Below are 13,258 nucleotides of genomic sequence, written 5' to 3'. Positions count from 1 at the left end.
TATATGCAAGTTCATAACCCTCCATTTCAAAGTCTGTTCCTCTTTCAGTATTCATTCAGTATATTCCATGTTTCTATATTGCAATGATATTGAAAGGTTGTGCAAAAGTATTCATAGTCCTTAATTTTTTTTAAATTTGCATACAAGCTTCTGTTGTTAAAATGAATAATTAATAGTTTACCCACAGATTTAATATCTTGATTGTATTGATCATCTGTGTAGTAGCAACAATTATTGTTAATGGTGGAGAAAAAATTATTGTCCAGGTCAATATCCTGTTCCAAGTCCAGAATGCTGTGATCGGTATACTCAAACATTTTCAGAAGTTTTTGTCATGTTTCAGTAGGCCACTGAAGTTTTTTTTAGAGGAAGATATATTGTCCAAACGGAGAAAAATTACATTTTTTATCCAAAGATCCCTTCGGGTGGAAAATTACGGCCCTTTTTAGGGTAGGGGTTACAGGGGCCAAAACAGTGACATAGTCAAAATGTGGATTTTGACCTTTGAATATCTTTGTGCGCCCTCAGTAAGCCTCACTGATCTTATGGTATATGAATGTATGGATGGAGTTCTCCCATTTAGTGTTATATTTTTCAAGGCTAACTGAGGGCGCCACGCCGCCACCTATAGGTGGTGCTTCAAGTCACAACTTTTGGCATTTTGGGCTACATTTGCGACCCTCCCAGGGCCTGTGCCCTGAACAAGCCTTGCTCATTTATGCATATTCTTTCCAAATTTGCACAAATGGCAGTGGCTTACTTAGGACACTTAAGAGAAACATAATAAAACAAATTTCACTGAAATCTATAGGGGGCGCACCGAGATATGGCCAAATGAAAATCGTCAAATATCACATTCTTAACATAAAAAGCGTCATCTATGCAAAAGTGCCCTAACTAAGCCACCCATTTGAAAGTTACAGATTTTGGCTCTTAAAGAATATGGTGAAATAAATTATCCCTCTGTGTCTCCACTTAGTTTCCATCATCTGTAGGTCATACTCGGTATAATTTCTTTTCTGTGTTCTTGTTGACTGATCTGACGGATGGGGAATCCCAGCTCCCAGGGCCTATTTACATGAATATGCATATTTAAATAGGGGCGTGGATAGGGAGGAGTTTGATACATCTGTATGTGTGCTCAGTTCCGCATTCAGTGGGATGTACAAGCGGAACGTACTTGGATCCATGCGTACGCACACGTTGATACATCTGAATATTTTGGTGCGTATAACAGTTTGTGGGTTTTAGCATACGCATGTTTCAGTTGGAAATTCACCCACGTTTTTGTACATGAGGCCCCAGGTCTTTAACCACAGCCATGCCAAAATATATAGTAATGTGTTCCATTAATGGCTGGGCCCTGACATTTTTACAAATGTGTATTTTTGACTGGGTTTATTCCAGACATTGCTGCATAAGTAAATTCATTCATTCACTATACCTGCTTACTCCAGTCAAGGGTTACAGGGGAACTGGAGCCTATCCTACCATTCACAGGGTGTGAAGCGGGGTGCACTCTGGACAGAATGCCAGTCTGTCACAGGGCTACATATAGACAGACAAACACATTAACACCTATGGCTAATTTAGAGAGATCAATCCACCTAACCTGCATGTCTTTGGATGTGGGAGGAAGCCAGAGCACCTGGAGGGAACCCACGCAAACACGGAGAGAACACCCAAACTCCACACAGAAAAGCCCAGGCAGGAAGTGATCCCGCATCAGTACTTATCACTAAACCATGTGGCTTTGGATGCGTCCATGTGTCTGTGTCACGTATACAGTACTTTTAAATAACTGGAAAAGAACGCTGTGAGTGTTGTTAAGCCTCAAACCACCTTCTAGATGTGCTGATTCCAACTGCTTAAAACTTGGTAACTACTCTTCACTCAGGCCAAGAGGGGTACATCTGCTTGTACGTAAATAATCAAGCATAAAAGGAAGGAGGTGAAATCCGAGTTCCAACATTTACAGCAACTTCTTTTGGAAAAAAATATATCTTTAAAAATCTCAGCACACGTTTTGAGTTGAGACTGTGCCAATATTTGAGACAATCACTTATTTGAGAAATAAATTCCAGAGCAGACTCCTCATGCTTCCTGTGTGTGTGACTGACCACCAGTGTTTTAGAAACAATAGTGCCATCTGGTGGAAACACACTGCTTAGAACATCTTATCTCTGCAGAGCCATTTATCTTCTAATGATGTTCTATGTTTCCGTCAGGTTTAACAAACACCTTCTCACAGAGAGACGAGGCATCACAGGATAAAGGCCATCTTCTATCTGTGCTGTGAAACATCTTCTTCATTGATCACACACACATTAACACAGTATAAACGTGCTTTAATTCATTCATCATTGCAGTTACCAAGTTTCATGACATCACTGATTTGTCAAAATGACCTTTGTTATAATGTTGTACAAATCTAGTGTGGAAGGATATTTACATGAATGTCAGAAGAGTACTTGGCATCACTTCTGTGGAATATATACCTCCAGTATATCCAATTCGTTTTGTTACTATTAAAGCGAGACAAAGGAACACCTCCGTTTCGGCGTGTTAGAGGACAAGTTGGGACATGTCCAGCTCTCCACAAGTTCTTTTATACTCACTCGACTGGTAAGCACTGAAAGCCGAGATAGACATGTCCCAACTTGTCCTCTAACACGTTGAAACGGAGGTGTTCCTTTGTCTCGCTTCATCAGCGAATCGGTCGTGACGCGCGAAGCCTCCGCGAGGCTTTCCATGACAAAATCTCTTGTTAAAAGTGAAATCTGCCGGAAAATGGCTGATGTCCAGGTCTTGTGATAACCAGAGAAAGAGCACACGACGGTCTCATATCCACAGAGCCATCAGCTTAGAAATGATCCAGTGGTTTGTGCCGCATCATCGCAGCTCGCAGCACGGCGCACCGACCGTCCTTTAAAGGGGTCCTTAAACCTGTAGTTAAAGTCCTTATTCTCTGTGAAGCCCGTAAAATTTTCACTGAAAGCCAGATAAATTTTTCAAATGGATTCCAGGTGCCAGTCTCTAACAGCTTCTGAAAAAATTCTGATGGAAAAAAAGTCCTTTTCATTCCACCATTTCCAGACAATGAAAATCCGACGAGGGGGCGGGACCACTCCTTCCACAAGGCATGCTCACACGCGAATGACGTCACCGACAGGCGTGGAAAAACTCACGCATGCACACGAGGGTTCAAGCATGTCTGACGTAAAAACATATGAATGAAATCCATATAGTTTTTTGAAAAAATAAAAGGTACGATACTTTACGGACAGACCTCGTATTATTTTTCTATAAAGATTATTTAGGTCTGATACAGCCCATCTGAGACCACTCTGACTATGTCACAGATGTATATATCTTATTATTATATGGCTGTGACGCTACGCGCACTCTGATGGGCTGATTACTGGTCGGATATTTCCCATATCGGACCGGTTTCCATGACATCAGTCCGAAAATTGTGTATTTTCTTTACAAACCAGAAGCTAAAAACGCGATTAGAAAAAGCAAGTCGGACATGAATGCACTCCATAAATATCTAACAGCATCTGAAAAAAACACATTGAAAGCTTACCAGCTCACAACTGGACCATCTGTAAGCAATATATAATATATATATATATATATATATATATATATATATATATATATATATATATATATATATATATAAAACCATAAAATAAACAAATTACTAACCTCACTTGGTCAGTCTGTACAGGAATATCAGACCTCTGTTTTTTTTCGCTGTTGCTCGGTCTGTACTTACACCTCGGTTTGATATTTCCCCGTACAGACCTTGCAGTCAGTAATAATCCTTTACTCTGTCTTTTTCACTCTCAATGGCCCAGGATTACCGCTGTATTCTGAAATCACAGAAAAAAATCCTGACATGCAAAGTGAAATTGAATACATCAGACAGAAGCATATCCCTAACTGAGGTGATATAAAAAATGTATAAAAATACACTCTACAGTGCAGGAATGAATTATCCCCATAGTGGTAATGAAGTGCCATTTTTGTAAAGTTCATAGGTTACAGTCTTTTTTATAATATTTTAATTCTGGAAGGGTTTTTAATGAATGCAATTTTTCTCTCTTTGTTTCTGTGTTTCTGAGAGCCTCACATTTTTATGTCTATGTGCCTTGTGAAATGTGTTTGTTTGTCTATATGTGGCCCTGCAATAGACTTGCACACTGTCCAGGGTGTACCCCACCTCACGCCCTATGATTGCTGGGATAGGCTCCATCCCCCCATGACCCCAAATTGGAGTAAGGAGGTATAGAAAATGGATAGCTGGATGGATTGAAGTGCCTCATGATTTGATTTTTTTTTTCCCTCTTAAATTATACATACAGTTAAATGAGATTAATTATAATAAATTATAACTCTTATTTTGTTTTTTAATCACTTAACATGATGACTGTATATCAGATATCATGTTTATCAGTATACCACCACTTCCCAGATAGGAGTCTAAATAAATACATTTGCATTATTTATGCACAACTGAGACAATTTCATTTTACCAGACAGGGATCAATATCTTTACTTCTATTCAGTTTACTTATACAACACCAAATCACAAAGTGCTAATTGTGGATGGATTTTCACAAATGTTCCTATGATTGATTACTTTTGCAGGAAAAACAAATGTATCCCCACAACATACTGAGGTCTTACTGTACTCCATTATTTTTAGCAATTCAAAGCAACTGAGCCAAGTCTATTCTTCCTGGGTGTCTATCTTTTCTTCTCTTGCTGCTATATTAAATAAAGTAACACAGATACTGTATACAAATACATAAAAAATCACCCTCTCTTCAATTTGTCACATTTAATTTTTTTACTTAAAGTGCCACTTTTCAGTCATCTTTGGCACTGGCACTGTAAATGATTAGCGAACCTTGTATTGTGGAACAGCTTTTCAATTCATAATCTGTAGCCGACTGTCAGTAGAAGTCACAAACCAGTGTCAAAGTCTCCCTGAGCGAAGCACCAAGCACCAACACTGCTCACATGCTCACACCGACTGCATGTGGTTGTGTGGAGATGTAGAGAAACTGCTTTGCAGTACGACATCAGCAGCTCCGTGTCATTTTATTTTGGCTAGGAGTGCCGCTCCACTCGTGAAGAGTTAGACTGTTGCCCTCTGACCAGCTGTCCTTATTAACTGAGTCCAATTGATCCCGATATTTCTGGGAAGCCCTGTGACCATTAATCAGGGAAAACTGCCTCTGCATGGATGCACAGTGGGAAAACTGCATTTTTCTGCAGAATGGTCGTCTGCAGCGAAGCAGCTCTCCATAGGCTCTGCGAAAATCTCTGTTGAAGGCTGGATACAAGATTGGATTCAGAGCCGAGTTAAAATAGGCCAACCACAGGACCACAGAATACAGTGTATTGGGTGGGATAATAGTTTCTGCCCTCAAGCCCATGAAGGTGAAGAAGGTGAAGTAGGGAAACCAGCAAATGGTAAATGCCCCAACCACCGCCGCCAGAGTCATTGTAGCTTTGTGTTCTCGTGCTATGGTCGCTGTTGATGCCATCCGTGCAAATGATGGAGTGGCTGCACGGATGCGTTGTACCTAAAAGATTTGATAAGCAAAGGTTAGAGAGCTTGGATGATTAATAACAACAGCAACAACAATATATATATATATATATATATATATATATATATATATATATTAATGATGTGCAGTTGTACTGAGACTTGATGATTGATATCACTAGTTGAGCTGATAAATTCAATTTCATGACTTTACAATTGTGAGTTTCACTCTAATGCATGTGGGTACCATTTGAATCTATTGTTATATACAGCCTCTGAGTAAAAAACATTCTGTTTATTTTACAATAATAAGTGCAGTGCCCAAAAGACGTTTGTATTCCTATAGAACAGGGGTAGGCAACCTGTTCCAGAAAGAGCCATGAGGGTGCAGGTTTTCTTTGCAGCCACTGACTCCACAAGGTGATTTCACTGATTAACTGATTCCATCTGCTCAAAGTGATATTAATCAGTAAAATCACCTGGTGGAGTCAGTGGCTGCAAAGAAAACCTGCACCCTCATGGCTCTTTCTGGAACAGGTTGCCTACCCCTGCTATAGAACATTGGGAGTATTTAGAATTCAATTGGTCTGATGGTGGCGTTTGACATTATTATGTTGTATTGATCTGGTGATGGTCTTTTTTTAATTAAATTTTTTAGCTAAAAAAATCTGTGTCAAAGTAATTTCATTTTTTAGCTAAAAAAATTAAATAAAAAATGGTAAATGGACTGCATTTATATAGCGCTTTTCCATCTGCATCACACGCTCAAAGCACTTTACAATTATGCCTCACATTCACCCCAATTTCAGGGTGCTGCCATATAAGGCGCTCACTACACACCGGGAGCAATAGGAGATTAAAGGCCTTGCCCAAGGGCACTTAGTGATTTTCCAGTCAGGTGGGATTTGAACCCATGATCTTCTGGACTCAAGCCCAACACCTTAACCACTAAACCATCACCTCCCCTAAAAAAGACCATCATCAGTACATCATCATCAATACAAATCAAATCAAATCAAATCAATTTTATTTATATAGCGCCAAATCACAACAAACAGTTGCCCCAAGGCGCTTTATATTGTAAGGCAAGGCCATACAATAATTACGGAAAAACCCAACGGTCAAAACGACCCCCTGTGAGCAAGCACTCTGCAACAGTGGGAAGGAAAAACTCCCTTTTAACAGGAAGAAACCTCCAGCAGAACCAGGCTCAGGGAGGGGCAGTCTTCTTCTGGGACTGGTTGGGGCTGAGGGAGAGAACCAGGAAAAAGACGTGCTGTGGAGAAGAGCAGAGATCAATCACTAATGATTAAATGCAGAGTGGTGCATACAGAGCAGAAAGAGAAAGAAACACTCAGTGCATCATGGGAACCCCCCAGCAGTCTAAGTCTATAGCAGCATAACTAAGGGATGGTTCAGGGTGACCTTATCCAGCCCTAACTATAAGCTTTAGCAAAAAGGAAAGTTTTAAGCCTAATCTTAAAAGTAGAGAGGGTGTCTGTCTCCCTGATCTGAATTGGGAGCTGGTTCCACAGGAGAGGAGCCTGAAAGCTGAAGGCTCTGCCTCCCATTCTACTCTTACAAACCCTAGGAACTACAACTAAGCCTGCTGTCTGAGACTGAAGCGCTCTATTGGGGTGATATGGTACTATGAGGTCCCTAAGATAAGATGGGACCTGATTATTCAAAACCTTATAAGTAAGAAGAAGAATTTTAAATTCTATTCTAGAATTAACAGGAAGCCAATGAAGAGAGGCCGATATGGGTGAGATATGCTCTCTCCTTCTAGTCCCCGTCAGCACTCTAGCTGCAGCATTTTGAATTAACTGAAGGCTTTTCAGGGAACTTTTAGGACAACCTGATAATAATGAATTACAATAGTCCCGCCTAGAGGAAATAAATGCATGAATTAGTTTTTCAGCATCACTCTGAGACAAGACCTTTCTGATTTTAGAGATATTGCGCAAATGCAAAAAAGCAGTCCTACATATTTGTTTAATATGCGCATTGAATGACATATCCTGATCAAAAATGACTCCAAGATTTCTCACAGTGTTACTAGAGGTCAGGGTAATGCCATCCAGAGTAAGGATCTGGTTAGAAACCATGTTTCTAAGATTTGTGGGGCCAAGTACAATAACTTCAGTTTTATCTGAGTTTAAAAGCAGGAAATTAGAGGTCATCCATGTCTTTATGTGTGTCCTCTGGCTTCATGGATAGATAAAGCTGGGTATCATCTGTGTAACAATGAAAATTTAAGCAATGCCGTCTAATAATAGTGCCTAAGGGAAGCATGTATAAAGTGAATAAAATTGGTCCTAGCACAGAACCTTGTGGAACTCCATAATTAACCTTAGTCTGTGAAGAAGATTCCCCATTTACATGAACAAATTGTAATCTATTAAATAAATATGATTCAAACCACTGCAGCGCAGTGCCTTTAATACCTATGGCATGCGCTAATCTCTGTAATAAAATTTTATGGTCAACAGTATCAAAAGCAGCACTGAGGTCTAACAGAACAAGCACAGAGATGAGTCCACTGTCTGAGGCCATAAGAAGATCATTTGTAACCTTCACTAATGCTGTTTCTGTACTATGATGAATTCTAAAACCTGACTGAAACTCTTCAAATAGACCATTCCTCTGCAGATGATCAGTTAGCTGTTTTACAACTACCCTTTCAAGAATTTTTGAAAGAAAAAGAAGGTTGGAGATTGGCCTATAATTAGCTAAGATAGCTGGGTCAAGTGATGGCTTTTTAAGTAATGGTTTAATTACTGCCACCTTAAAAGCCTGTGGTACATAGCCAACTAATAAAGATAGATTGATCATATTTAAGATCGAAGCATTAATTAATGGTAGGGCTTCCTTGAGCAGCCTGGTAGGAATGGGGTCTAATAGACATGTTGATGGTTTGGAGGAAGTAACTAATGAAAATAACTCAGACAGAACAATCAGAGAGAAAGAGTCTAACCAAATACCGGCATCACTGAAAGCAGCCAAAGATAACGATACGTCTTTGGGATGGTTATGAGTAATTTTTTCTCTAATAGTTAAAATTTTATTAGCAAAGAAAGTCATGAAGTCATTACTAGTTAAAGTTAAAGGAATACTCTACTCAATAGAGCTCTGACTCTTTGTCAGCCTGGCTACAGTGCTGATAAGAAACCTGGGGTTGTTCTTATTTTCTTCAATTAGTGATGAGTAATAAGATGTCCTAGCTTTACGGAGGGCTTTTTTATAGAGCAACAGATTCTTTTTCCAGGCTAAGTGAAGATCTTCTAAATTAGTGAGACGCCATTTCCTCTCCAACTTACGGGTTATCTGCTTTAAGCTTCGAGTTTGTGAGTTATACCAGAGAGTCAGGCACTTCTGATTTAAACCTCTCTTTTTCAGAGGAGCTACAGCATCCAAAGTTGTCTTCAATGAGGATGTAAAACTATTGACGAGATACTCTATCTCACTTACAGAGTTTAGGTAGCTACTCTGCACTGTGTTGGTATATGGCATTAGAGAACATAAAGAAGGAATCATATCCTTAAACCTAGTTACAGCGCTTTCTGAAAGACTTCTAGTGTAATGAAACTTATTCCCCACTGCTGGTAGTCCATCAGAGTAAATGTAAATGTTATTAAGAAATGATCAGACAGAAGGGAGTTTTCAGGGAATACTGTTAAGTCTTCAATTTCCATACCATAAGTCAGAACAAGATCTAAGATATGATTAAAGTGGTGGGTGGACTCATTTGCATTTTGAGCAAAGCCAATTGAGTCTAATAATAGATTAAATGCAGTGTTGAGGCTGTCATTCTCAGCATCTGTGTGGATGTTAAAATCGCCCACTATAATTATCTCATCTGAGCTAAGCACTAAGTCAGACAAAAGGTCTGAAAATTCACAGAGAAACTCACAGTAACAACCAGATGGACGATAGATAATAACAAATAAAACTGGTTTTTGGGACTTCCAATTTGGATGGACAAGACTAAGAGTCAAGCTTTCAAATGAATTAAAGCTCTGTCTGGGTTTTTGATTAATTTATAAGCTGGAATGGAAGATACAGCATAACCTAGCATAACCATAGCAATACAGCATAATAACGCCAAATACCACCACCAGACCAATTGAATGCTAAATAAAGTGTTGTGAAATGCCATCTCCAGAATCCAGCACTTTCAAATGCCACCAGTTGTAATATAAATAATAAAAATCATAACCAATGAATATACCTGTAAAGCATTTGACACAGTGCTTTAATTTCCCCTCAAAATATTTTATTTTATAAAATATATCTCATCATTTTTGAATGGTTCACCTATTAAAGAATTAAAATTGTAGCAAATAAATTGTAAGGCCCGAAAGAGGTTTCTGTAGGAAGTATTTTAGCCAAAAGGTCAAGTGAGGGGGTGAGGTGGGGGCATTGGAGGTGGACATTATTATACATGGCACGTGCAGGTCATAGCAGGCTTTGCCATGCCAGATCCATCTCAAGGTCCCCTCGTACGTGCTAAAATCATTTCAGATACTATTTTGCCAGCATCACAATATGTAAATTGTGGTCAGATGGTGCTCAGACTGCACATGGACCGTCATCGGATAGGTGTCCCATCTTGATGGCACCCGCAGGGTTTCGAACATGTTCAACACACTCTGGGCCGCCGGCTGATTGGGTCAAAACTGTGTGGACTCATATGGCTGTCAGAATGTTTTCAAACTGCAACTCAACACTTTTTGGATGTGGGCCAAATTGTCATTCTGATGCCATTCGGCCTCATTCTGGCTATGTGTGACAGGGGTATAAAATCAATACAATACAATGCTTAATTGTCAATTTCGCAATAACACTTAAAATTATTTAAAAAATAATTGTGATTATTTTTCATGAATAACTGTACAAAACTAGGGGCAGGTGTGGTTGAACTTAAATATATCTTGAAAGCAGAGACCATCAGGATAAAATAAACTATTCAAAGTGTTTGAACCTTATTTGAATTATAATTTCTATCGATACGTATACTCAGTTACTGCATATTCCTACTTGGTGATGGCTAGTACTCCTCAGATAATTGTATGATGTACATATAACAGGTATTCATCTGTCAGAAAATGTGGCATTGGGCCATGCTGAGGCAACAACAAACATTTTCTGACTTTTAAAATGAATAAACAAAGGATCTGATATATAGTAGATATGACTTTATGGCGCTATACCCAATCCAAATGGGTATCCAGGCTTTGCCTTGAGACACCCCTACAACATATTCAATTTAGCATAATTACTGACCTGTTGCCGTGCCACTTGGAATATGCAAAAATACATTACACACATTATCAGTAGTGGTATGTAAAAAAACCCAAGGGAATAGATAAGAACATAGTTGTTAATCCATTCATATTGGCAATAGCGTCCCTTGTCGTCCTCATCTCCCATTTCCCAGTCCAGATGTTGCACCGTGTAGTCAGCTGTGTTCCACCCCATGTGGATGGGCAAAAAGGACACAGTTACTGCCAAGGCCCACATGGCAATTATGGCCAGTGTCACTGTGAGTGGGGTAACCCGCCGGGAGTATCTTAGGGGAGCTGAAATCGCCAGGTATCGGTCCACGCTGATGGCCAGCAGGTTCAGAATGGAGGATGTACACAGCATGACATCCAATGAGATGTATATGTTACACAAGGCTCCTCCAAGATCCCATTTCCCACTGCGCAACTGCACGGAGGCAGAGAATGGAAGCACCAGCAGCCCCAGCAGCATGTCCGTCACAGCCAAGGACACCACAAAGCAGTTACCAATCCTCCATAATCGACGGCTGAGCCCAACAGCCAAACATACTAGCATGTTCCCACCAATGGTCAGAAGGATAAAACACATCAGCACCAGCCAGAGGAGGGCTGTGGATACCATAGTAGTTGGGTCCTTTCTGTCGATCAGTTGGTAGAATGGATTTTCCAGATCACATTTTTCACATTCCCACAGGTGTTCTGCCTGGAGAATAAAGAAGTACAGAGTTGTTATTTCACTCATTTTTATTGTGGAAGTTAGAACAACTGGAAAAATATGACACACACCACTGAAGGAGTAGGAGGCTTCAGACAAGCAACATGAAAAAAAAACAAACAAACTGCAGTGATCCTTACATTCTATTTCAGTGCAAATACGAGGTCTGTCAATAAAGTAACGGTCCTTTTTATTTTTTTCAAAAACTATATGGATTTCATTCATATGTTTTTACGTCAGACATGCTTGAACCCTCGTGTGCATGCGTGAGTTTTTCCACGCCTGTCGGTGACGTCATTCGCCTGTGAGCATGCCTTGGGAAGGAGTGGTCCCGCCCCCTCATCGGAATTTCATTGTCTGGAAATGGCGGAATGAAAAGGACTTTTTTCCATCAGAATTTTTTCAGAAGCTGTTAGAGACTGGCACCTGGAAACCATTCAAAAAATTTATCTGGCTTCCGGTGAAAATTTTACGGGCTTCACAGAGAATAAGGTCTATTAGTACAGCTTTAAGCACAGCTTTAAGGACAGCTTTAAGGACCCCTTTAAGGACGCTCGGCGCGCCGTGCTCCGAGCTGCGACGACGCGGCACAAGCCACCGGACCATTTGTAAACGGATGGCTCTGTGGATATGAGACCGTCGTGTGCTCTTTCTCTGGTTATCACAAGAGCTGGACATCAGCCATTTTCCGTCAGATTTCACTTTTAACAAGAGATTTTGTCATGGAAAGCCGCGCGGAGGCTTCGCGCGTAAAGACGATTCGCTGATGAAGCGAGACAAAGGAACACCTCCGTTTCGGCGTGTCAGAGGACAAGTTTGGACATGTCCAGCTCTCCACAATTTCACTGATACTTACTGGACTGGTAAGCATTGAAAGCCGAGATAGACATGTCCAAACTTGTCCTCTGACATGCCTAAACGGAGGTGTTCCTTTGTCTCGCTTCATCAGCGAATCGTCTTTACGCGCGAAGCCTCCGCGCGGCTTTCCATGACAAAATCTCTTGTTAAAAGTGAAATCTGACGGAAAATGGCTGATGTCCAGCTCTTGTGATAACCAGAGAAACAGCACACGACGGTCTCGTATCCACAGAGCCATCCATTTAGAAATGGTCCGGTGGCTTGTGCTGCATCGTCGCAGCTTGGAGCATGGTGCGCCGAGTGTCCTTAAAGGGGTCCTTAAAGCTGTCCTTAAAGCTGTGCTTAAAGCTGTACTAATAGACCTTATTCTCTGTGAAGCCCGTAAAATTTTCACCGAAAGCCAGATAAATTTTTCGAATGGTTTCCAGGTGCCAGTCTCTAACAGCTTCTGAAAAAATTCTGATGGAAAAAAAAGTCCTTTTCATTCCGCCATTTCCAGAAAATGAAAATCCGACAAGGGGGCGGGACCACTCCTTCCCAAGGCGTGCTCACAGGCGAATGACGTCACCGACAAGCGTGGAAAAACTCATACATGCGCACGAGGGTTCAAGCATGTCTGACGTAAAAACATATGAATGAAATCCATATAGTTTTTGAAAAAAATAAAAAGGACTGTTATTTTATTGACAGACCTCGTAGTATGAACCCAGCATATTTGATGTTTTATGTGGTCAACTCCATTTCATTTGTTAATATATAGCTTATAGAGTTGGGACGAAGTCACCATCAAGTCGCTCTCAAGTCATGAACCAGGAAGTTCTAAGTCAAGTC

General features: G+C 40.4%; 1 protein-coding gene across 1 annotated transcript; it reads right to left on the bottom strand.

Annotated features, from left to right (window-relative positions):
- Positions 1 to 4,558: 4,558 nt before the first annotated feature.
- On the bottom strand, positions 4,559 to 11,476 carry LOC117516615 (histamine H2 receptor-like). The gene is made up of 2 exons (XM_034177463.1): positions 10,856 to 11,476; positions 4,559 to 5,603 (listed from the first exon to the last, which is right to left on the bottom strand). The coding sequence occupies exons 1-2, from the start codon at positions 11,474 to 11,476 to the stop codon at positions 5,097 to 5,099; spliced, it is 1,128 nt and encodes a 375-aa protein (XP_034033354.1). The 3' UTR covers positions 4,559 to 5,096.
- Positions 11,477 to 13,258: the final 1,782 nt, after the last annotated feature.

This window comes from Thalassophryne amazonica, chromosome 9, assembly GCF_902500255.1.
Source record: "Thalassophryne amazonica chromosome 9, fThaAma1.1, whole genome shotgun sequence".
Taxonomy (NCBI): Eukaryota; Metazoa; Chordata; class Actinopteri; order Batrachoidiformes; family Batrachoididae; genus Thalassophryne; species Thalassophryne amazonica.
Note: the sequence above shows the minus strand (reverse complement) of the source record. Positions and strands in the feature narration are given on the sequence as shown.

Bases quoted from the DNA above. Each gene is read 5' to 3' on its own strand.
- LOC117516615 (XM_034177463.1), bottom strand. From the start codon at position 11,476: ATGGTATCCACAGCCCTCCTCTGGCTGGTGCTGATGTGTTTTATCCTT. The intron at 5,604-10,855 runs GTCAGTAATTAT...CAAATCTTTTAG, and splicing joins TCCAAGTGGCACGGCAACAG to GTACAACGCATCCGTGCAGC.